Source organism: Stylophora pistillata, chromosome 4 (assembly GCF_964205215.1).
Source record: "Stylophora pistillata chromosome 4, jaStyPist1.2, whole genome shotgun sequence".
In the NCBI taxonomy this organism is placed as follows: Eukaryota; Metazoa; Cnidaria; class Anthozoa; order Scleractinia; family Pocilloporidae; genus Stylophora; species Stylophora pistillata.
In genome coordinates this window covers 43,943,442-43,969,297 of record NC_142522.1, presented here as the reverse complement: position 1 = coordinate 43,969,297, position 25,856 = coordinate 43,943,442, and the positions used below count along the sequence as shown (strand labels likewise).

Genomic DNA, 25,856 nt, shown 5'->3' with positions numbered 1-25,856 from the left:
CTTGCCCTTTAACCCAATCCTCTTAAACATTATATTAACTTTCTATGAAGCCTTGAGCAACCAAACTATTTTTTCATATCCATACACTTGGTAAATTGGGGAACTGAATTATCCACTTCTTCTTAAAGAAATCTTTTTAATTTTACTTTAAGTCTCGAGCTCCATAGCAATTATGGCTTCAAATCCTTGTGTCATAGGTATATTTCTTGTGCAGTCCCACAAGAACAAGCTTTTTCCTGGATCAGTTATTTTATTTATCATTTTATTTGGCCACTGAGTATTTCGATATATCTTTGATTCGGCATAAAGTTAGAGTTGCTTATTTTCAGTTCCTCTACTTGACACTCATCGTCCTCTTTCATAAAAATGAATGAATGAATTGATTGATTGATTGATTGATTGATTTATTTACAAGATTTGCCGACAGGCAGAGACACCGCAACAGCTTTGCGCCAATTTTTAGTTCTTCGACAAAGTAAAGAAGAGGAAACAGCCAACTGAAAGATTATTTCCCATCTATCGTTTCTTCCTTTTATTTCGACCACATAACCAGAGTTCAAATTTAACTGCTCGATATCAAAAGTTCTTAACAACAGAATTCAACGCGATATCCAATGACTGACATGAACCAATCTCTGCAACGGCTTCTCAAGAGCGCTTTATACTAATGAAGTCATGAAATTTTAGACCCCCCGCGTGACTCAGACAAACAAACTCCACTTCTTTGAGAGCTACAAGGTAAATGGCGAGTAGTTCGCTTATTCCCTTACAGTTCTGACCGAAGAGGACGGCGTTCCTGGCTCCAAATTTTAAAGATAACAGGAAGAATACACTGTAGACCAGCTAAAACGGTGGTTAAAATTTAGGGGCTTAGAATTAAGCGGTAAACGAGAAGATCTTGTACAGACTGTGTGAGATGCGAGAATTATCACACCCTTGATCCGGCAATCGATCATGGAAAATGGTTTGCTGCCAAAGTTCTTCAAGAAAATTCTGATGTAAACAATGTAAAAAGGGGGTTGACAGGCCTACTCGACTCCCCAGCGCGTGTTTAGAATAGCCTATTCAAAGTTTGGCCCTCACGAGTATGTCTTTGAGCGATTGCCCTCTTTTGCAAGTTACGAGCGGCGGATTTTTGTATATTTCACTCAATACTGGTTGTGTTTCTATTAAATGCCAGTTTATGTAGTTTTATGTAGTTAATGTTTATGCAGTTGTCATTGAATAATTTCTGTTTCTTTGACGCTGGATTTTCTCTTTCTTTCGGTGCTTTCCTATTAGGAGCATGTGCTCAACTTACTTGCGCTTGTCTTAGATTTGCCTTCAGTGGATCGGGAACTTCGGCTGTTGGACCCTTTTCGTCGGGCCAGTGAAGAGCACAAATATAAAGTAAGTGTTTCTTGTTATGTTTTTCTCCGTAAAAAACTCACGCGAACAAGCCATAAGCCAACGCTTGCACTTTGCCATGTCTCGCGAAGGTTTTGGAAAAGGAATGAATACTTTCTTCCCCGATTCCTTTCACTCTTTGAGTGATTTTGGCCATTTATCTGCATATCTTGAGTCTGTCTTACACTCACCCCAACAACAGTGTTTCGTACCAACCATGCCGCTTCCTTTTAGAACGCCAAGTCATTTTTGACGAAATTTTCCGTCGTTTTGTTTTAATTTTAGAGCTCTCGCTCATACATTTCCTTAAGCTGGTCGCAATGTTTGTCTGAGTCTGTGCGGGGGGTCTCATAGGTTACACGTAACAAAATCTATTTTTAGTAATAGTATAAAACGCTATTAGAGCGCTGTTTCATTTAAACTTCGTAAACCAAAACTAAACTGATAGCAACGGCTAAGTAGTGAAAACGTTGGTATCGCAAGTAGTCAACAACCTTAAGGGTGAAAAGTCGATCGATCATTCAATCCCGCACTCAACCATTTTATCCCGCATTCACCATTCAATCCCGCATTCAATCATTCAATCCCGGGTGGAAAGGGTAGAAAGTCGATTGGTCATTCAATCCCGCATTCAACCATTCTATCCCGCATTCAACCATTCAATCCCGCATTCAATCATTCAATCCCGCATTCAATCATTCAATCCCGCATTCAACCATTCAATCCCGCAATCAGACCCGATGGTTGCAGGACTGAGTAACCTGGTACAATTACACGAAAGACGTCCTAAGACGTCTGTTATGTTTACTGGGAAATATTGTACAAAGGAAATATTCCTTTGGATTGAAATATTATACACAGGTTGAATTGGGGTTGAATAGTTAAATTGGGGTTGAATAGTTGAATTAGGGTTGAATAGTTGAATAGGTTCTTGAATGGTTGAATGGGGGTGTTGAATGATTGAATTGGGGTTGAATTGCAGTTGAATGGTTGAATTGGGTTTAAATTAAACGGTTTAATTGCAGTCAAAGGGTTGAATGAAAGAATTTTTTGAATATTGCTACAAACGGCCTGCCATAGACGTGCCTATCGTTTATAAACAACCTGTCTAAAAACCGCAAACAATAAGCCAACAGTGAAAACAACTGACAACTTTAGCTTTGGTTAAATGGCCCATTGGCCTTGCAAGTCAGAATAATCGTGTTTTTCCAAGCTTATTTCTTTCGAACGCTCTCTGTAAAAGTTCTATGAAAACCATTGGTGTAGAAATTTTTCACATCTCGTCGGTTTTACAATTTTCATGCTACATGTGCATGCTCTAAGTAGCAGCTGTCGGTACATTTAGATCTGTTGAGGCATTTCGCCGACTTATTGTAATTATAAATTTATTGAAAGCCATAACAATAAAGCGGAAAGTGATTTACAAATTCTTTGTCACCGACGAAAAAGACAAAAATTTATCATGCAATTTAAGTCAAACTTAATTTTTACTTGACTAGCTTTCTTTTGTTATATAGCTCACCTTGGTAAAGTTGCACAAAAGTATCGTTTGCTATCGTTGTTGCCGCAAAATACGCAGGCTGCACAAACATTCATTTTCATGATCAGTCTGTATCTGAAATAATGGCTTGGTTAACAAGTCGCTTTTGAGATAAACTCAGCAGAAATGAGCAGAGTAAAACAGTGAGGAACAACTCAAGATCACAAAACTTTCAGCCGGAAACAGCTTTGATATAACAACAATGGAAAAAAACCTGAGAATTTTGCTCGAAATCGAACAAGGAATTTTTCGACTTGACGAACATATTCATCATCGTGTTTTTAAGATTTACACAGTATGATTTTTGAGAACGCCTTAGCAAAGAAACTGTTCATTGTTCCATAACACAAAGGATGCAAGGCACTGGGAAGGCAGGTCAAAATAAAATTATAATCCATAAAGAGTTGATGATATCGAAATTGATGCGCATTGATCTTACAAACCCTTTCCCACACATAATGGGCTTGATACGGAAAATAACAAACAACAAAAATAATAATGACCACAAAAATCATCTTAAGCAAATCTTTCTCCAGGTCTGTGTTTTCGGGTTTACCGTCTCTCCGGTTATTCTGGTCGAGCAGAACACTTCTTCGTTCCTCCATTCTCGTGCCGTCTCGTAACTCTTGGAGTTCAGTTTCCACAACACAAGAGGATGTAACAACCAATGAGTCGCGATTTCTCTTTTTAATCTGCACAATTCGCCTCCTCAAGTTCCAAGCCACTGCTCCGTAAGATGCCAGCATTATCACATAAGGTAAAGCGTAATTCAGGATGAATCTGATAGCTACAAAGTACGTATCGCTTACGAAAGACAGCTCCCCACATTCACCACTCCGAAACCTGAGACCGATGAAAAAGGGGAAAGCGATTGCAAATGACAGCAGCCACAGCCCAGATATGGTCAGAATTGTAACTCTCTTTACTGATGATGGTGTGCGTGTAAGTGGGTTTACAATGAATCTGTAACGATAGAAAGCGATGGCAGCCAGTGAGTAGGTCACAACGAGAAGAGCAGTCACTTGGAACGGATTCAAACGGCAGGCAGCCTCTTGAAGAGCGGAGTAGTTTCGATTCCTCTTATTTGATCCCTCTCTTGCAGCAAACATGACGGCCAAACAAACGCTGCTTACAATCTCTGCGAAGGCCATGTTAGCAACGAGATGGTAGGACAGAGGCTTACGGGAAGGTATGGTACATACAGCATAACAAACCATGGAGTTCCCGATCAAACTGGCCAAGATGATCACGGAGAAGAGGGCCAAACGGAAAATGTAGAGAGCTTTTGTTTCTTCATACTGTTCTATCCACGTACGAGATTGCTCGGTTGAGTTTGTGATGTTTGTAATGTTACCTTAAAAGGTTTAAATTACACTGTTAGATCGGAATATTTTTACCACAAGTGAGCTTTCGTGTCACTTCAAAGTTTAATGAGGTAAAAGGAACCATATTAGCTATCACTGAACAAAGAGGCTGTTTTAAAGTTTGAATACTGATGAATGTTTAGCAATTATGCCGACATTAATTAACACGCGATTATTTATGGAGCAGTGACTAAACTTTATGCCGACTTTTAACCAACAATTTCCGTTAATTGCGGTTGCTTTAAATATTTGACATCACAAAGGAGCCGATTTTTGGACGCTGCTTATATACGTTGTGCTGAAGTTGAGGCGTTGCGCCGAAAGAGACGGTAAACACATAAGAAGTAGAAATTCAGTTTTTAATCGATGCTTTCCTTGGCTTTACCGTCCTGACTGCTTATGGTCTCTAGTATCTCGATTCGTCGCGCAGTATATGAAAGATATCGTATCATGTCGAAAAAGAGCTTACCTGGAAGTAAAGAGTTCACTACACATACATTTCTTGATAACGAAAAGAACGATAATATTTCGCGTCATTGTCTTTCATCTTTTGGCCTGTGAATAACTGGGAATGAAAAATGGACATCGCAGCACTGAAATGGCTTCTTCGCGTACGTTTCAAATATACCGAGCCTTACCAAATAAAAGAAAAATCCCGAGGCGCAGAATAGTACTTTTACGGAAAATTTTAATCGACTTTGCAATAATAGCATACACGGTGAAAATTTTGCGACAATCGTTTTCGCCTCAACAACAAACTAGAACAATGGACAATACAGCTTGACCACATGGAAGTTTCCAAGTCTTCGAAGGACTTCAAAAACTCTCGACACTAAGAAACATACCAACGAAAAAAAAGATGCAACTTAGGATTCTAAATATTTCTCATTGTGCTACTGAGTGATTTCCTTCAACTACTGGCGAACATACTGCTTACCATATCTAGATTGTAAACTTGTAAAACGCATTGCACTTTAACTTCGACAGTCCTGCTGCCTTTTACCCACACTGTTTCACCCATTCAAACAAACCGGTTACGGTGGTAGATGGCTTTCGTTATTCTAGCGAAATTTTCAGTAAGCAATTCACCTCAGAAAAAGAGCAAACCTGATTCCGGCCACTAGAATGAGAAAGTACTTGGTTTAAATACAACTAGGTAAACATTACAAGCTTCTATTCATCGAACGACCAAATTTTCCATCTTTTGCATCGACAGTCTGAAATAACTCTTAACAACTTCCCAGAAACGTGCCGCGTGAATTGGTACGCATTTGGGTCTCAAATTCATTAGCAAAACAGGAGGATCAAATTCATTAACAAAACAGGAAGATCGCCACATCAAAACTTAAAGGAAAATAACACCATTCTGCACTAATTCCCAAGCGTCCAGTAAATACACTTTACAAGCTGGACACGGTTTTAGGTTACGACCGAATTTTCTCTTCGTTAAAAAAACTTTGAAGGCCGAAATTCAAGAGAGGAAAAGTAGGAAAATTGTGACAGAAATAGTCCTACAAGGTTTGCCTAAGGTTGAATAAGCTAAAATAAAATATCTTGTATCTACCTGCCATTCCCTCCTATAGTTTCGCTGCGTGCTTCAACTTATCTTTCATTGTGACAGCCGCCTGTTGACTTACAAAGCTCAACTGAAATATTAATACCCAACGGACAATTGTCACCTGCATAAAACATTGTTTCGAAAATACAATTACGCATCAGTTCTAAAGCTGTCAGGATATAAACCAATCGAAAAAGCTGAGCTTTTACGTAACTTATAATTTAGGATGACAATTTATTTCATGTTCGTTTTAGTGGAGCAAAGTGTTTTAATTAGTACGTCCTACTAACTTGAAGATTTTTGTTAAACACAATACCTCTGATAAGAAGAAGGTCCTTGTCTCAACTTCAGTAAACTGATTTTAAAGAAACCATGTGTGAAAAAAAAAAAAAAAAAAACAGGCTGAGCGCTGAATTAATTCTCGTTTGTTTTCGCTATCAATACTGAAAGCTGATCTTTCGATCAGTGATTATCAGGAAAAATAGTTATGACATAAAGTTCAGGAACACCTTTTAACCGCTAGATGTACACATATTTACCAAAAAAAGAGGATGAGACATCGATCGCCTCGGATCTTAAAGTACTGAACACAGAAAGTGGAGACACATAATCACACGAGAACAGCTACAACCTCTGAATAATTCTGTGGAAAATGAAAACAGCATTGAAATTCTGTCATGAATATTTTCAGTAGCTTATAACTCTTCCTTACTGAATGAGCTTTTAAGGTTATTTTCCTTCAGCATGAAGCGCATGGATTATTAATTACCTGCATTATACACAGCGACGGAAATTAAAAGTCAAATTGGCAACAAATAATTTCATTCCGAAAGCAAATACGAGATACCATGATGTCGCTGTTTAACAACCTCCTCCTCAAGTTATAGAATCAGAAAGCAATCAGTATCAAAACAATTGAAACCGAGAGTTGCGCGGTAATGTTTTTTCTCCCCGGCACTGAGTTTTTTCAGTCATTTCAAATCGATAGGATACAGAATTGAAATATTTCGACCCTTCCAAACCCGGTTTGCTTCTCAATGAACAAAGCTTAAAAAAACACCATTATTTCTTGATAATAAGTGTGCAAGGGGAGTCGTTATTTGGAAAACTGAGGAAAAAAATTTAAAGCGAGTTGCGACTTAAGTCGACTGAACCTTCGCATCGGATGATCCGGAGCAATGATTTAGTCGCTTTTAAAACGTTTAAAAAATATTCCCAGCAATTGCAAAACTGAACAAAGTCAAGTTCCGCGATCGAGGTTTGGTTGTGTGGCGACTTTACATAAAAAGTTCACCGCGTCTTCCGTGGCACAAATTCCCCGAGAAGTCCTATTTCGCATTTCGGATTTGTAGGAAAATGGATGCGACAGTAATTGTTGTCATTTTATCTAAAAGTTTCCTCGTGAGCTAAAATTGCGCAATTAAGAGGAAATTCCAATTCAGTTTCATCTTTTAATACTCCTTGGGATTCTTAATCGTTAATTGCACCAATATTTTGACGTTCCGGCAGGAATTCAAGTGTGAGCAGTTGTCTAGACATTGCATTATATTTATTTTCCACTACCTACGAATATTGGAACTCTTTGTTTATGCAAACTACTACGCGCGCCATCTCTACATTCAGTTCAAAGCTTACTCGAAGCTATAAAATTTGTCTCCATTAACGATGTTTTAATTTTCTTCACCATTTCCCTTACATTCTTTCAATGCTAGGTATCCATTTTAAAATTCCGGGCAAAGGTCTCCGCCACCAAAAGCGGATAAACGAGGGTAGCGTCTGAGTAAACTTAAAAGGAAATAATTAACATTTATATTAGCAATGGAATAAGAAATAGCTCATTCATTCTTCCATCTGTATTCCATTTTAACTGCAAGTCACCCCTAAAACAATCGCATAAAAACATGATCCTTGACTTCCCCATAGTGGTTTAAGACTCTACGAGGCTACTTTCGTAAGTGCGCCAGTTTTAGAACTTTCATAACTAGTTATTCAAGTAAAACACCCTGACACTCGGTGGAAATGGTTTCATTCATGCATTAATTATTATTTTTTTTTTGCATTTAGTCTGATAGTGGTTGATGCAATGAGTTTGACAAAAAGGAAAATAAAACGTTACTGCACATCATTTGTAATTTGAATAGGACGCCTTGGTCATGGAAATTTGTAAGCAAGCGAGTGGCTAAAAAAAGTATTTTCCGTTTCCGTTGGTCGTTTCCGAACTCTGCCACAGAGTTGCTATCTTCATTCCTGTCAACAATTTTTTTTCATGAGATAGTGAGAAGTTGTTATTCACCTTTACAGGCGAAGCCGTCATTTAAATTTTTCCCCGGGAAACAACTTCAAAACGTCTGGCACCTGAGTCACTTCCGTCAAACTCTTGGCCTGTGTTTAGAAACACAGAGAAGTCGGCGCCATTACGCTCTACAATGACACAAAGCCATCACATAGTCTTGTCAAACAACATCTAACATCTCTTGCTGATTCTAACAGCATGCTGGAAACTTAATATATTTGAACCTTGTACAGGCTTAGCTAAGTAACGAGACCTAGTGATAGAACATAACTATGCGTGATTTGAAGGTCGTTGGTTCGAATCGTCGCATGAATTCTGATTTTCTCTTTCGTCCCAGCCTTGTGAAAAGTTAATAATATTTTTTGTCATTAAAAAGCCGAAATAAGAATCAAACAACTTTCTTTACGAGTTTATAACAAATCCCTAAAAAATGATTTTAATTAAAGATATGTACGGAGGTATGTTTTGGATACTCGCGCGTCGAAACGAAAATGGAAACTTCACAAAATGCTGGGGGTGGGGTGGGTGGGAGGTAAATGTGATGGTCAAGCACATCAGTACGAGACTATTTTGTAAGCAGACTTCACCCTACCCCCTTGGAATGAAAATAGCTTTACTAGTGAAGGCAAGAGGAGACTTATTTTCAACTGTGGATCTCTAAACTGAGTAAATTAGGTCTCGGTTGTTGGGAAGGTGGATATCGGTATTCAACCGATAAATCGTTTTCCAACCGGTTGGCGCACAGTAAAGCCTATGAAAGCAGAGAAATGTTATTCTATCCAAGTAAAACGGCCAAATTTGAAAGGTAGCTGATCACGCAATTTATTACTTGTAGTAGTTACCTATTAAATACCGTTCAGCAATTTATAAAACCTGGGCATCTACTATCAAAACAAGGATTTCAAATCAAAGTTTACAATCTGTAGTACACTAGTGTTTGGAGGTATTTTCTGTCCTCTGCAAAATGACGTTACGAACCGCCTAAATTAAAGAACGTGGACCACGCCCCACTTTTTTTCTTTTCACTACTTCGATAAATAATAATAATGTTAAAAAAGTGAGCAAATCAAACAGTCACTGCTGTCGGTGATGACTTCATCTTTACTTAGGCCAGGCAAGTACAAGAAATACAGACAAGATGACAAGAAATACGGACAAGAAGACAAGAAATGCAGACAAGAAGAAACTTCAGGGAAAAGAAGAAAAACTGAAGAAGGTAAGTCACCATTAGGTTGGCGTTGCAGATATGATGCATTGTCAGACCACCTCCTAAAATGATCATTCCAGTATTTTTGGCATATATAGATGGCCTTAAGGTCGAATTTTCCTCGAAGTTCTGGGACCGTTTGGGTCCATATCTGTGCCAAGTTTTTAATGCATGCTCCCAAGCTGGAGAGATGTGCGAGTCTACGAAAACTAGTAACACTCGAGTCATTTTCAAGAAAGGGGATCGCAAAGATCTTAAAAATTGGAGACCAATTTCTTTATTAAATGTCGATTATAAGGTATGCTCCAAGTCTCTTTTTCTCCGTCTCTCTCAGGTTTTACAGCATATCGTTGATCCTGGTCAAACCTGCTCTGCGCCTGGTCGGAAAATTACGTCAAACTTACACCTATTGCGGGATACTTTAGACTATATTGAGCGAACTAATGAAACTGGCATTCTACTCAGCCTCGATCAAGAGAAAGTCTTCGATCGAGTTAATCGCAGCCTTTTAATGAATCTCTTAAACCGTTTTCGTACCGGTTCATCTTTCTGCCACTGGGTTATATTAGCACACTGTATGATGGTGCTAACATGCAAATCATTATTAATGAATGGTTAACTGAGGCGATACCTTTGTCTCGTGGTGTGAGACAGGGAGACTCCTTATCCGACCCTTGTTGTATATTTTATGCGTTGCATGAAACTTTTGCCTGCAAAGTCCGGAACAATCCTGCCATAGAAGGCTTTCTCTTACCCGGTGCACGCGGAATAAGATATAAAGTTGGGATATATGCTGATGATACGACCTGTATTGTTAAATCCACTCGTTCGTTGGCATCTCTCTTTGATACCATTAGCGTTTATGAACGCGGTTCTGGAGCGCGCCTAAATGTTGCCAAAACGGAAGCCATGTGGTTGGGCGCATGGCGTACATGGAATGACCAACCATATGGCCTCAGGTGGCTAACCAAAATGAAAATCTTAGGTGTTGTTTTCGGCAATGATACTGAAGTGGATAATTGGCAACCAAAACTTGAGAAGTTGGAAAAACATCTTAATCTCTGCAAATATCGTTCCCTTTCGCTCGTCGGAAAATCCCTTATGGTCAATGTCTTAGGAATTAGCAAACTTCTCTACCTGTCTTCCGTCCTGTGTCTCCCTCAATGGGTTATTTCTAAAATAAACTCGCTAATTTGGCCTTTTATTTGGGGCTCTCGCATTGAGACAGTAAGTAGAATGACTTGCCACCAGCCTTTCAACAAAGGTGGCCTCGGAATTTTCGATTTCCAAATCAAAGGTGACTCTGTTGGAAACTGTACGTTACATTTACTAATCTATTACGTAACCAAACCGCATGTAGGCAGAACGTGTTTTATTGCCCCATATATGGCGCTGTTCCACCTGCTTACAATGAGACGTGGTGTGTGCTTTCGTGAGAGTTGTGAGAGGGAGTTAATTGGAATGTAATGGCAAAATAGAACCAAGAAAATAAATCGTGAGTACGCTAGCTTTTGCACGTTTTCGACAGAGTGGTGACCCCGCCAGGACAGCGTTGGAAATCATGGAGAAACAGATTGCCGAACTTGAGGGCAAATTGAAGACGTTGAGTTTTCGCTTGAAGAAGAGAGGAGATTTCTTAAAGAAAGACGACCGAACGGCCTTTGACAGGCACAAAGTTTCTGTTGAAGCCCTAGTGACCACGGTAGTGAAGTTGAACGATTCCATTGAGGAACAAAAGTTCACGAATGGCGAAGACGACGAAGCGGTACAAGAATGGGCCGACGAAATCGAGCTAGTCATTAACGAAGGAGACGCTTGTATACGCGAACTGGAAGAACGAATTGAGCAAATCGATCGTAATCTGAAACACGCAACCGTGCTCTATGAGCACAAGAGAGAAGTCGAACTAGAGAAAGAGAAAATGGTGCAACAACAAGAAGCTATTAATCGAGCACATGCGGAGGAATTAGAATTTGAGAAGAAGAAGTTGGAGCTGAAACAAGCTCAAACGGAACCGCCGGAAACTATGCACGGGCAAATGGCTAGCAACGTGCTGGGAATGCCCAAGCTCGTGATCACAAAATTTGACGGGACGCCGTAAGATTGGCTTCGTTTTTGGGGACAGTTCCAAAGTCAAATTGATGATTCCAGTGCCCCTGAAGTCACAAAGTTCTCTTACTTGAAGGAATTAGTGAATCTGAAGGTGCGAAATCTCATCGACGGTCTTCCGTTTACGCCTGAAGGTTACCAAAAAGCTAAACATTTACTCACAAGAAGATATGGGAAAGCGAGTGAAGTCGTGGGAACGTAGGTTAGGGATATTTTGGAACTACCCACTATGTGCGAGAGAAACGTAAAGAAGATACTTGAATTTTACGAAGCACTACTGATCAATGTAGAGTCATTGCGAACATTGAAGAGCTTATCCAAATTGGACGCAGCGGTTCAATTTACATTCGACAAACTTGAGGTAATAAAGAACGAACTTGCTATGATAGATGAAAATTGGTGTGAATGGACTTTTGTAGCATTCTTAGAGGCGTTGGAGAAGTGGACGACTAATAATCCCATTTCAGATGAACCGACATCAAAGAGTTCAAATTTCTGTCGAGATCAGTCCAGAGCTTTTCTTGCCAAACAACAAGAAACCGGAAACCAGTCGAGGGCGAGCCCAGGGGCGTGTCTCTATTGTTGTAGCGAACAACATAAAGCAATTAACTGTGATAACGTCCAAAGCATTGAAGAAAGGAAGAAAATACTTGCCGATAAGTGCTTGTGCTTCAATTGTACCGGAGCCAAACACCGGGCCAGCGATTGTAAGAGCAGAAATACTTGCAAAATTTGCGATGGGAAACACCACACTTCGATATGTGACAGGAAGGAGAGACGAGAACCAGGTATGACTGCAAATTTAATGAGCGATTCCAGTGTTATTCATCCCGTAATAGTCATAAACATGGGTGGATATAAATTCAGAGCTCTCTTGGACAGTGGCGCTAGCCATTCGTATGTTTCGTCAACTGCGATTGAGTTACTTAAAGCTAAAGGGAAGAGTACGAGTTTGCGTCAAACTGCCATGCTTACAGGCGTTGAAACCAGAACTATGCAAGTATACGAAGTTGTCCTGCATTCCGTGACTGAAGATTTCTCCCTAAACGTGAATGTCACGAAAATCAAAAAAAGGGAACTGTTGACCTTAGACAACCCAAGGTATTCCGACCTCGTAAAAAATCACCCTCACCTGAGAGGCGTTAAAATGGACGATAGTGATACAAAGGCTCGCTTACTTGTGCACGTGATTATCGGCGCTAATGACTTTGCCAAGATACGGACAAGTGATCGTTTACGGGTCGGACGTAGAGGAGATCCAGTAGCAGAGCGTACACGTTTCGGGTGGACTATAATGTCCCCCAGAACAGATCTAGGCAACGCGTACCTTGCCGTGAATTCTACGGTGGATCACAACCGACTCTGCGCCCTAGATGTCTTAGGACTAGAGGACAAACTATCTACTCACCAGAGCGACGTCCACGAGGAATTTAAGAAGCAACTGGCTAGGAGTCCAGACGGCCGATACGAAACTGGACTACCCTGGAAAGGGAACTGTCCTGAGTTGCCCAATACTTGTGCGGGCATTGTGCGCAGAGTGAACTCTCTTCTACGGAAATTAAAGAGAACTGATATGCTAGACCAGTACGACGAGATTATTCGGGAACAGTTAGAGGAAGGTGTGGTTGAGAAGACACCAGCGAAGGTAACAGGCAAAGAATTCTACATGCCCCACCGAGCAGTAATACGCGAGAATGCCAAATCAACCAAGCTACGAGTGGTATATGACGCCTCGGCCCGTGCGTATGACGGTGCGCCTTTGAATGAGTGTTTACACACTGGCCCCCCACTACAGAATGAGCTATGGAATGTTATTGTCAGCAACAGATTCCATCCTATTGCAGTTGCCGGAGATATGCGCAAGGCCTTCCTACAGATACGTGTTAAGGAAGCTGAACGTGACGCATTGAGGTTCCACTGGATTAAAGACAAATCGACCGAAGAACTAGAAGTGCTGAGGTTTACGAGAGTGGTGTTTGGTCTTGGCCCTTCTCCTTTCCTACTCAATGCCGCGATACAACAACACCTGGAAAGTGTGCGGTCTGAGTACCCAGGGACTGTACAAGAAATTAAGAACAGTCTGTATGTAGATGATTTGATTACCGGTGATACTACTATGGAAGGTGCGCAACAGCTCAAACATCATGCAGTAGAGATCGTCAATTGTACAAGGTTCACCTTGCACAAATGGCACTCAAACGTGCCAGAACTAGCTGGCGACTGTACCGATGACGAGCCTTCGTTTGCTAAACAACAGCTTGGTGCATCATCAGCTCGTGGAGAGTGCAAACTACTGGGACTCAAATGGGACAAAGGGGATGACACTTTACATGTTTCACTCCCATCTCAGCCTGCTACATTGACCAAGCGGGGCATCCTCGCCAACTTAGCGAAGATTTATGACCCGTGAGGACTTGTGTGACCTGCAATGTTAGAGGAGAAACAAATCTATCCAGAAACCAGTGAGATGAAGTTGAGCTGGGATACCCCACTTCCCGAGGGATTGCGAAACGGTAGCTAAAATGGGAGAAGAATGCACCGGATGATGTGTACTTTCCTCGCAGTCTTGTTGAGTACCAGGAGCCGATCGACAATATTAAACTTCATGCATTTGGTTATGCAAGTATTCACGGTGTGTGTGCTGCTGTGTATGCTGTGGTTACACAGGCGTCAGGCGTGACACAGGGTCTGATTGCCGCCAAATTCCGCCTTGCCAAGAAAAGTCTGACGATTCCTCGTTTGGAGTTCGTGTCAGGCCATATGGCAGTAAACTTGTCTACAAATGTGCGGGTTGCGCTAGAAGGCTTCAGTATGACAGAGGATATACAGTGCTGGCTCGATAGCACTGTAGCCGTACACTGGCTGAACGATGACGGGGAGTACCGCCAATTCGTGGCTAATCGGGTTAAAAAGATCCAGAGCCACCCGAACACGCAGTGGAGACATGTACCGACATCCGAAAACCCTGCTGATCTGCGGAGGAGAGGTGGCAGTGTGAATGAAGCACAGCTATGGTGGAAAGGTCCACCGTGGTTATCCGACCGATCTCAGTGGCCTGCAAATATTGTGACAAAGGCGACAGATGACAGCAATGCTGAAAAGAAGGTTTAACGAGAACTTTTCGCGCTCGGTGTTGAAGCAAACAATGACTTTGACACTGTTCTCGAGAAGTTCGGCTTGCGTAAAGCCATGAGAATTTGTGCATGGATCTTGCGGTTCAATCACAATTCTCGTCACCCTTCCAAGAGGATCATAGGACCTCTTACGACCGAGGAAATTCAGCAACAAGAAATGTCCTGGATCAAGCGAGCGCAGAGCCAAGGGGCAAAGACGATCAAGTTTGCCCGTGACCAGGAACAACTGCATCTGCAACTGAACACCGATGGTGTATTGGAATGCTGAGGTCGCATTCAGGGTGAGTATCCAATTTACTTACCAGATTCTAATTCTGTCAAAGTGGAAATAGTGAAGCAAGCGCACGAGGTAACTCTCCATGGGGGAGTCAGCATGACTATGGCTAAAGTACGAGAAAAGTTCTGAGTGCCAAGACTTCGGCGGCTTGCTAAGAGAGTAGTGAAGCACTGCTTTGGATGCAAGAGATTCCAAGCTCAGGCCCTTCATGACCCACCACCAGGTGATCTACCGAAGTCACGTACAGAAGGGAGTACACCTTTTGATGTCATCGGGGTGGACTTCGCAAGACCAATCAAGTATAGTGGCAAGTGCAAGCCAGAGATGAAAGCGTACGTCATACTCTACTCCTGTTGTCTTACCCGCGGAATCTTCCTGGAAGTGCTTCACAGCCTAGAAACAAGCGAATTTATCAAGAGATTTAAACGTCTGATTACGAGGAGAGGTCGACCATCCCTTGTCGACTCAGACAACGGTTCTACGTTCACAGCTGCGGCAAAGTGACTGACGATAGTGAAGGAGGATGAGAAGTTCCATTCATTCTTGAGTGACCAATCCATTACTTGGCGCTTTAACGTGAGTAGAGCGCCATGGTGGGGAGGACACTTCGAAAGACTCATTGGCTTATTCAAGTCTTCATTCTACAAGTCTGTGGGTCAGGGTCTGCTAAGCTGGGAGGAGCTCTGCGAAGTAGTCCTTGACATCGAAGTGTCGCTTAACCATCGACCTCTTAGTTACATGGAGGATGACCTGCAGTTCCCTGCACTAACACCCAACTCCTTCCTGTTTCTGAATGCTAACATTTTTTACCTGAGTTCGAGCCACATCGGCTCGAAGACCGCGACTTGAAGAAACGTGCGAAATTCTTGATAGCTACCAAAGATACAATGTGGCGTCGCTGGACCACAGAATACCTTAGAGCTTTGAGAGAGAGGCATCAACTTGAACACAACACCAAATATAACAGCTTGTCCGTAGGAGATGTTGTTATCATTAAGTCTCAAGAGCGAAACCGAAATCAGTGGCCCATGGGGGTAGTAGAAGAATTATTCAGTGGACGTAATGGTGTTGTTAGGGCAGTGAAATTAAGAGCAGGCAGAGGATTCATGGAACGCCCAATCCAACATCTCTATCCATTGGAGTTGTCCTGCGACCGAAACCCTCTGCCTTGTAATGACCCACCTTTGAACCCAACTGTATTGGAGTTCCGGCCGCGGCGAGATGCAGCTGTGGCAGCACGTCAGCGAATACAGGACATTGCAGAGCAAGACACTTGAATGTGTTTACTAAAGAAACATTATTTTTATACTTATTTCTTGCTGTGTTATGGAGTCAGTTCCACTTGCATATGCCTTGTTCCCAAGTCATATGGGGGAGGGTGTTGGAAACTGTGCGTTACATTTATTAATCTATTACGTAGCCAAACCGCATGTAGGCAGCACGTGTCTTATCGCCCCATACATGGTGCTGCTCCCCGTGCTTACCGCAATGAGACGTAGTGTGTGTTTTCGTGAGAGTTGTGAGAGGGAGTTAATTGGAGTGTAATAGCAAAATCGAACCAAGAAAATAAATCGTGAGTACGCTAGCCTTTGCACGTTTTCGACAACTCCTTTAAGTTAGCTTCTCTAGTGTCTAATCTTTCTAACCCCGAATCAAAGTCCTTTTACCTAACTAAATACTTACTAGGGTTTAGGCTTGCTTCTTTTCGGCCGGAGTGGCATTCTCTTCGTGACAATTCCACTCCGAGTTCGCATGATTCCACACCATATTACGAGAAATGTTTTTCGGCGCTTACCACTCTTCGCAGGATTGTATCCCGCAAAGAGTGGCAAGACTTTGATTTCACCCCTAAGAAATGCTATCAGGCCCTGCTAAGAGAGATTTCTACTTCCCCGATTCTTCATCGTTTTTTGTCCCCCTTTCTCCCTAGTGATTTCAAACTTGACAATCTTTGGAAATTGGTTAGAGATGACTTTTCTGAAAACTATAAGAATGATGTGCTATGGTCAATTGTCCTTCGGGCCATAAAAGTCCGCGATTCCCTAAAAAAATTGGGGCTATATTGATTCTCATAAATGTGCCTACTGTTCTCGAAAAGAAACAATTGATCGATGTTTTCTTAATTGTTCCCTTGCTAAAAAATTGTGGTCGTATTTATCTCCTGTGATCTCCTCCCTTCTTGGTAATTTCTTCCCGTCTTGTACTTCTGTTTTCTTTTTTCAATGGGCTCCAGTCAGCCCAAATAATGCGCGACTGGCCCGTTTTCTGATCAAAACGATCTTTGTATGGCATTTGGAAATTTCGCAATAATGCTACTTTTCGCGATGGAAATGAAAGTCATGAGGGTATAATCCGTTACATCCTCCATGATATCAAGAGGAGAATTCTCTGTGACCACTTTCGTCTCGGTTTTCTAACTTTAAGAATTCATGGGAAGCTCCAGTACTGTGTCAACTAACTAATACTACTATCAAAATCCCTCTGTAAATAGCTGATTTAGTAACTAGTTTGACAAATAGATTAAATGTTTAATAGTAGTTTAGTTTCTTTTATTTTTTTTCTCTAAATTATTCCAAGTTATATCCTTCCTTAGTTAAAGTTATACCAATGTTAGCCTTATTTGAATTATCTTTATTTGTAGTTTAAAACTATCTTAGGAGATACATATAAGATATTTCTTGTAAATAACCTATTAGCTTTACTGTTATATTAATATTAAATTAAGATTATCTTTGGTTACATCATTATTCTTAGCTATTTACGCCTTTTTTTAATTAATTTAAATTCAACTTAGAATTATCTTTACTTGTAGCGTAGAATTATCCTAGTTTAAATTACGACTCCCTTTATTTTCAGACCATTTTGAAGCGTTTTCGGCGAGTTAGGGCTATGTTGGTGTTCAACTTTAGTTGAACACCAACATAGCGCTAACTCGCCGAAAATGCTTCAAAATGGTCTTATTAGTTGAACACTAACATAGCGCTAACTCGCCGAAAACGCTTCAAAATGGTCTGAGACGCTAGGAATCAACAAAGAAAACAACAAGGCAATAAGGTAAGCCCATTTTATTTCAAAACAAGACATTTGTTTCTCTCTTTTAAGGCAAACCGATAACATCCCCTACAAAGCTTTATAAATATAAAACGTTGCGCAACACGGTAAGAGTCACGTCCGCTTTTCTAGTAGTGAGCTTGGGCTGCCTGTGGTTTAACCGGTACTACAATAGACGAGTACAAATACCGCGTGATATTTGTACTCGTCAATGGCGTTATTCGTACTCGTCTAGGTGTAGTTGGATAATAAAGTACTGTATATTTCTGGTAGATTATCTGGCTTTCAAAAATGAAGTTCGCGGTGCGTCAAAATGCTCCATAATTGGTTTAAAAACCAATGACGTAGCTCCACTTTCTGCCTTTAAAGGCACACACAACCCACAATTCCTCTACTCGCTCCGACGAAGGGCTAACGATCGAAACGTCAGCTTTTGTAATCATTACGGTGGCCAATGTACCATTTCAACTTTGTTGATATATGCAAATTATTTCGTTACCCCCACCAACGCAGCCCCAAACAGTTTCTTTCGAAACTATCAGTCTTTAGATATTAAAAAACCAATCGCTGATTGGTCACTCCCGTTTTCCCACCTTCTCGTTGGCTCCATTTTTATCCTTCTGACCGTCGTAATCATTTTATGAATTCAATTATTTAATGTCTTATTTCGGTGGTGAATTATTGCTTAGGTTAGTATGCTTTCCGGTTGGCATCAACTTCGACCTTTCTTCGTATCATTCCAATAAATGACTATTTCAATTTTTTAACCTTAGCTGAGCCTATTTCAGTAGTATCATTCCATTAAATAAATATTTCAATTTTTTTAACTTTAGTTGAGCGAAATGAGACTTTGACAGTACTGCTACAGAAGAGATGTCAAATTTTATATTTCTCTAAGACAGTCCTGTGGAGTATATATACTGTTACGAGTACAGCTGTATTATAAATAACGTGCGTATTAAAGCAAAATTTTGCAGTAAGATAGATTTGCAACAACTCATGGGAAGAAATGTTATTAGAAGAAAAAAGTGGCAAATTGAAGCTTAGAAAACTTAGAAGCTAAACCAGCCATACTTTAGTTCGTTTCATTCATTTTCATGGCGCTTGTTTCTTATGAGGATGCTATTTCCTTCATCGAATCAATCTTTGCGAAAGCGCGATTAGAAGATATCAAAACTTGCTGCTAATATGGAGAAAGATTTAAAAAGCATTATCTTTCAGCTGAAGTAGGAAGAGTCTAGGAACCCTATAAGCGAAAACGTATGTGATCAACCGTCGTGTAAAGATTCTTTTTTTATTTTAAAAATGTCCTTTCTGCGTCTTTGTTAGTACCGAAAAACCAGCGCGGCAATCAAAGGGCACGAAAAAACTGTTCTTAAAAAGCTGGTCTTGTCAAACGATCGCGCGGGAAAATTTCTCTGTGAATCACTGTGCAAACACAGCTTGTCTACACAACAACAGACAACTTAGAATCCAAACTTTCTGCAAATGCCGAATTTTTTTTGGCAAACTCAGTCAATCTTTCAAACAATTTTGTGGTTTAAAGATACCGTGTTAATAACAGAGGAAGTTGAAATCATTCTGAATATTCAGGATACTATCTGCTACTCAATTTTCGCCAGCCTTTCCAGCAGATTTTCACTTAACTTAAGAAGAGCTTTTAACGAATTTTACTTCCTCAAAAGCCGTTCAAGTGCTACCAGAGTAATAAAGGTGTGTTTTCGGTGTTGCATAAGTTTTCCCGTAAGTAAAACGCGTGTAAAGAAAGCCCACGCAAGCAATTTTCACTGCTGCGTAAAAAACGCGTGCGAAAAACGGTGTCACGGTCGTAAAAGTTAAAAGCTGTTAAACTCTACGCCCCCAAGATTGCCACGTGCGTAATACGCACGGAAACGTCTTGAAAACAACCTCGAAGTGGAATTATGGGAACGCTTAGTCAAAGTTCATTTCAACGTGCGTAATTTTTTTTAAACGCAATCTTACGCATGTGGACTGTGAAAACGCGACAGCGGAAATCTTTTAAATCGGGAATTTGCACTAAGATAAAGCTCCTCAACTGCTTACAGCCACTGGAAAAGGCGCCTATCAACTTATTACTCGCACAACTCACTCATAGCTAATGAAAGTGTCATGATGCCTTTCACCCACGCTCGTATCCTAGGAAACGCCTCTGCACATTCTAATTAAAATTGAACAACCCTTTTTGATGACGGTTATCATATTATTGTTGAGATCAATGCGTTTTTACTCCTGTTATTTCCTTTAAAAGAATCAGTGATCACCTTAAATTGCCGAAAGAACACGTACTCAGGCAATTTCATGACCGTACAACTCAGTTCCGTTATTTGTTAGAGCTTGTAGAAATGTCATCCATATACAGTCTGTACTTTGATATTTGTTCAAAAATTTGCAATTGAATCTGATGAATATGTAATGTTTACCGACTGAAGGAGCATCTAAGAGATGTATGAAGGAACATTCTCCCATTTCTTCCTTTCATATTAGACCCTATTATTCTTTAGCCCTATCAGCCGCAAACTATGTGTTTTGACTTCTGATCGTCACCATGTCTGTGGGCCTGAAGATGTTTAAAACACATCGACTAACGCTCAGCATTAAAAGTACTTACACCAGTTTTTTTTTTATGATGATCCTATGCGCTTTTTACATTGTTCTCGAAGTTTTGTCCCCTGCTGTCCAACGCAGATTCGTCTCCCATAATTGGGAGAGTATTGACGCGCGAGTGCTCTCACTGACGTGAATTGTAATGCAGACGCGAACCAGGCGCTGGTTTGGCTGCTTGCTGAAACGTGTATTTAACCCGACATCTCTGCGGAATCAGTTCTATACATGCACTTTTTAATGTTCTAACCCTTCCAGAAAAACTCACCGAATGTTTCCCTAAAGTATTCCAGAGAACTCTTACAGTCGCTGATTACATTTTAAAACCCTTTAATCAGCTTTATTTCTACATACAATGGTTGAAACTATAAATCATCTGGCAAACTTCGCTCAACGAATTGAGTGAACAGAAAATGATCTCTAAGCTTTCTAGTCTTAGTAATTTTCCTTATGAAAGGCGAACGTATTTACAACCAAGGCCACGCATGAGATATAGTAATTCTGAAGAGCGTTTATACGAAATGCATTTGGCGGCAAGAAGTCGTTATTTAAGATGGCAATCGGAAAGGCCGGTTTGCTTTAATCCGTGCGTGCTGAAAACGATCCTCATTATAACTTAGTGTTGATCGATGAATACAGAGCAGTACTTAATTGGAGGTTTCAATTTTACACTTTTCTTATGATTTGGATGGGTGTATTCCCCTCGATTAACTATGTGTAAATTGTATTTAAGAAATATTCTGACAGAATTACTTCTTTCGAGTCCAAGATGGCTGCCAGACGGCATTTGCAGCGCCACTTTGACAAGTCCCGGACTTTTACTGAGTCCTATTTAAAAATGAGTAAGCGTATCCAATGTCCTACTTACGATTTGAGATACACATTACTCATAAGATCTACAGAGAATGATTTTTGAGAATACCTTAGCAAAGAATCTGTTCATTGTTCCATAACACAAAGGATGTAATGCACTGGGTAGGCAAATCAAAATAAAATTATAATCCATGAAGAGTTGATGATGGCGAAATTGATACGCATTGATCTTAAAAACCCTTTCCCACACATAGTGAGCTTGATACGGAAAATAACAAACAACAAAAATAATAATGAGCGCAAAAATCATCTTAAGCAAATCTTTCTCTGGGTCTGTATTTTCGGTTTTACTGTCTCTTTGGTTATTCTTGTCGAGCACGACACTCCTTTGTTCCTTCATTCTCGCATCCTCTCCCAAATCTTGTAGCTCCATTTGATCTTCGATTTGAACAACACAAGACGATTCGGCGGTCGAGGTCCGCTTTCTTTGGTTAATCTGCACAATCCGCCTCTTCAAGTTCCACGCCACTGCTCCGTAAGATGCCAGCATTATCACATAAGGTAAGGCGTAATTCAAGATAAATCTAATAATCGCATAGTACTCGTTGTTTGTAATAGGCAACTCGATGCATCTGCCATTTCTAAACCTGAGACCGATGAAAAAGGGACAGGCGATTGCAAATGACAACAGCCACAGCCCAGCTATGGTTAGAATTATGATCTTCTTAACTGATGGTCCACGTGGAAGTGGGTTTACAATGAATCTGTAACGATAGAAAGCGATGGCAGCCAGTGAGTAGGTCACAACGAGAAGAGCAATCACTTGGAATGTATTCAAAACGCAGGCGGCCTCTTGAAGAACGGCGTCCGTCGGATTCTGCCAGCTCGCAAACATGACGGCCAAACAAACGCTACTTAGGACTTCCGCGAAGGCCATGTTAGCGACAAGATGGTAGGATAGAGGCTTCCGAGAAGGTATGCTCCACACAGCATAACAAACCATGGAGTTGCCGATTAAACTGGCCGAGATGATCACGGAGAAGAGAGTCACACGGAAAATGTAGAGAGCTTTTGTTTCTTCGTACTGTTCTATCCACGTAATAGATTCCACGGTGGAGGGCTCGGTTGCGTTTGTGATGTTCGTATCGTTGATGAACTGCATTACTTCCTCGTCTTCCTGCACTTATTGTGCTTCTTGTCCTCGTTGTTGACACCTTAACTGCGAGAGAGATAAGCATAAAAAGATATTATAGTGAGAAACAGTCGAGAGTAAGACTTTCCCCCAGTCTTACTCTCGACTGTTTTGTTGATGTTGAACGTGACAAACCGCTTCAAATTTTAAACCCCGCCGTGAATAGATGAATGCATATGACGAAATTCAATTTGGTTTAATTATAAATAAATTTGTTATTGCTGTCCTCGTATCTTGTATCTCGTACCTCGATATACATTTGTCGATTATCATCACTACAAGTAAGACTTTTTAAATATTTTCCCCGACGACTTCTTTTCTTGAGTATTGAATAACACAAATCACGCCAAATTTTCAGACTAGTGACAACTCGGAATGACGATTCAATGATAAATTATAAAACCTGCTATTGTCAAAGATCTCTCCGAGAACGACGCGCGGATATTACAAACTCAGCTGCTACAGGGCCAAAATCAATGCAACAGTTTTAAATCACACAAACATCGCAACTCCCAGTGATTCCCGAAGTACATTCGTGGGGTATAAATAACCCTGGAAACATTGTCAGAAGAAGTCATGGTGGTAAATTATTAAAGATATCCAACCGATAGATAGGGATAAAGTTCAATTCTGAGCTGGCTGCCATTCAATTATAACTAAAATCTGCGCGGTGCAGCCTTTTCATTTAGTGTTTTAAGGGAGAAAAACTCACGCGAAATATCGATTACGACGCATCTAATGCTTTAAGCAAAATTCACTTCGGATAGGTTGCGACATAAAAATTTCCTTTCAATCGGCATATTGATTTTTTAAAACTTAAAGAGAAGTTTACTCTGTAGAGACAACTCAAAGCGGAAAATATGCATCTGCTTTTTAAACACACATGTGACAATTTGCTGAGAGCACCAGCCGTCAGCCTATTAAAAAAACAGAGAAGCACTTCGGCCTTTCTTCACGTCACTCACAAAGCTCCCCAGAGCTAACATGTTTTTTTGTTACTGCACGTGTATCCTAAGAAGTACCGTTGCACATTTGATCAAAAGTGAACGGCACAATTTTAATGCCTTAGGGTTATTTGCAAGGGTAGATCAATATCATCAGTCAAATTCCTGTCTTTTACATAGAAAGAAGTCAAAATTAGTTTCTTGGCTTGGGAATTGTTTTAAACCACACTTACAAAAATCCAGATTTGAATTTCATCACACCAATCCTATTTTGTCTGCGGTTATTGTAAACTCTCAGTCTTCCAAAACAACACTCACTATATCTCGTAAAGATGGCGCAAGAACTTTCTACTTGTTTATCAGAAAATGATCTCCCAAGCACGATTAACTGAATATTTCAGTAGAGAACTGGAGGTCCTGCCGACAAAAGATAAGGCCTTTTATCTTTGTAACTTAATTTACCTAGAGAAATAAAAGTAATCCATGAGTTTCTAGTCTTGACAACTTCCTTTACGGAAGTTGTACACATTTACTAGTGTGGCAGAGGAAGTTGTTACTCAGTGTGTACTTAGCTTCTCGCCCGTCATTACGGATAGGATTTTGAAAGGTTGATTTTTCACTCGACAGCTCTTACTGACAACTTTTCCAGTTCAATATGTTTACCAGAAGCTTAAAGAGTGTACATGCTGACAAGCTCAGTAGCGGAGTAGTAACTAGAAGTAGGCGTAAGTACAGTTGCGGAAGTAGTAAATTCGTGTAAGCGTAGAGTTTCAGTCGTCATTAGTTTAAAAGGTTGGTTTTGCACTTGACAGCTCTAGCTGACAACTTTTCCGCGGCTTAACCAGTTCATCATAGAAGTTTCCACTCCATACACAAGGACATTAGGAAAAAAAAAGTTAGGATGATCAAAGCTATAACATTTACCATAAATATTCAACTGTTTTTGTCATATTAATCCGTCTCGATCAAATGCGAAACTAATTCTTGACAAAAAGATATACAGTGGAGCCCTTATTAACCAATTTTCAAAGGGGAATGACGCACTTAACCACTAAATACGGGTTGCGCAACTACCAGTTGGGGTAAAACGCGATAAAAACTAATCGGCGCCATTTTGTTTTAAGATCATCTCCAATGCATTCATAGGACACTTGAACTCAAAGTGCTAAGGACTTAGCTAAACTAGGAAACTTTGTTGCGGAACCATTGTTTCCTGTTGTGTTTCCCGGGGTGGTTAAATTAGCGGAAAACAAACAAAATGTTTTCCTGCCCTAGTGGCTAAACGAGGAAACATTGTTTCGGAAAACAAATGAGCTACGCATGCGTGTATGAATAAACTGACTTCAAGGAAGTCTGGGGATCAAAGGATGTTCACATTTTCATTGTGTCAAAGCCCTTTCTGGCGTTCTGCACAAAAATAAGGAGCTTCAGCCTCTTGTACCACTTCCAAGAGGAGTGGTACACATCGCTTGTTTGTTGACCGGACTTTTTCTTTCCAGGGCCTGTTCCCTCATAAATTGTGACCTGATAATTTTTCACTTCCTCTTGTAATTCTCCCGGCTGATATCATATTTTTTTGTCATCAGTAGATCGATTTGCGAATACGCCACCTCCTTACTGTCCCTGTTCATGTAGTCCTTATGACGCACGTCCCAGAGACAAGGCCTTTCCTCATACAGCGTAACTAGCATTTCAATTTCTTCATCTTTCCAATTCCTTTCTCTTTCTTTGAGCGTGACTTGCTTGAATTTCTTCGCAGTAAGCCATTTTAATTGTTGTCTGCTCGCTGTTGCTATGAAACATTTTTCAATGTGCGAGCGGCACTGGAAATTAATCAACATTGTTTTCGTCGTGGCCAAACTGGAAAACATATGATTCGAACGCAAAATTTGTGTCCGGGAAACAAAAATGTTTTTGTCTGCAGGCAAAAACAATTTTTGTTTCCGAGGAACAAAATTTGTTTCCGCAACATGTGTTTCCCGCGCAGCTAAACTGGGAAACAATTTGGATATATCAACAAAGTTGAAATGGTAAATTGGCCACCGTAATGATTAATAAAGCTGACGTTTCGAGCGTTAGCCCTTCGTCGGAGCGAATAGAGGAATTGTGGGTTGTGTGTGCTTTTAAAGGCAGAAAATGGAGCTACGTTATTGGTGGGAGCATGGCAACGAGAAAAACATGAATAGATTAGTGGAATGAAAAGCGTTCGTTGATCCCTGTGGGATTTAGACTGCCGGTTTGAAAGATGAGCTTTTGTTCAAGATTTTTACGGCTTTCCGTGCCACCTAAGTGCAAGGAAAGACCGCAGATTGCCATATGTTGCTTAGAATGATTAGGTAAATTAAAATGTCTCGCGACTGGTTTCG

General features: G+C 40.6%; 3 protein-coding genes across 4 annotated transcripts; 1 reads left to right on the top strand and 2 right to left on the bottom strand.

The window, feature by feature from the left end:
* The first annotated feature begins 1,274 nt into the window (after nucleotides 1-1,274).
* LOC148733923 (uncharacterized) lies at nucleotides 1,275-19,154 on the top strand. The gene is made up of 3 exons (XM_088757573.1): nucleotides 1,275-1,389; nucleotides 9,251-9,357; nucleotides 9,683-19,154. The coding sequence occupies exon 3, from the start codon at nucleotides 11,687-11,689 to the stop codon at nucleotides 13,865-13,867; it is 2,181 nt and encodes a 726-aa protein (XP_088613699.1). The 5' UTR covers nucleotides 1,275-1,389; nucleotides 9,251-9,357; nucleotides 9,683-11,686; the 3' UTR covers nucleotides 13,868-19,154.
* On the bottom strand, nucleotides 2,755-6,220 carry LOC148733924 (substance-K receptor-like). Of its 2 annotated transcripts, XM_088757574.1 has the most exons (3): nucleotides 5,855-6,220; nucleotides 5,228-5,410; nucleotides 2,755-4,280 (listed from the first exon to the last, which is right to left on the bottom strand). In XM_088757574.1, the coding sequence occupies exons 2-3, from the start codon at nucleotides 5,256-5,258 to the stop codon at nucleotides 3,208-3,210; spliced, it is 1,104 nt and encodes a 367-aa protein (XP_088613700.1). In that variant the 5' UTR covers nucleotides 5,259-5,410; nucleotides 5,855-6,220; the 3' UTR covers nucleotides 2,755-3,207. The 2 variants fall into 2 exon arrangements, with proteins under 2 accessions (XP_088613700.1, XP_088613701.1); XM_088757575.1 differs by lacking the exon at nucleotides 5,228-5,410.
* Nucleotides 19,155-20,854: 1,700 nt separating the features above from the next.
* LOC148733922 (tachykinin-like peptides receptor 86C) lies at nucleotides 20,855-22,854 on the bottom strand. Its single transcript, XM_088757571.1, has one exon. It carries the CDS (start codon nucleotides 22,514-22,516, stop codon nucleotides 21,425-21,427), a length of 1,092 nt encoding a protein of 363 aa, XP_088613697.1. The 5' UTR covers nucleotides 22,517-22,854; the 3' UTR covers nucleotides 20,855-21,424.
* Nucleotides 22,855-25,856: the final 3,002 nt, after the last annotated feature.

Bases quoted from the DNA above. Each gene is read 5' to 3' on its own strand.
- LOC148733924 (XM_088757574.1), bottom strand. From the start codon at position 5,258: ATGCGTTTTACAAGTTTACAATCTAGATATG. The intron at 4,281-5,227 runs GTAAGCAGTATG...AAACCTTTTAAG, and splicing joins AAGTTTACAATCTAGATATG to GTAACATTACAAACATCACA.
- LOC148733923 (XM_088757573.1), top strand. From the start codon at position 11,687: ATGTGCGAGAGAAACGTAAAGAAGATACTTGAATTTTACGAAGCACTA.
- LOC148733922 (XM_088757571.1), bottom strand. From the start codon at position 22,516: ATGCAGTTCATCAACGATACGAACATCACAAACGCAACCGAGCCCTCC.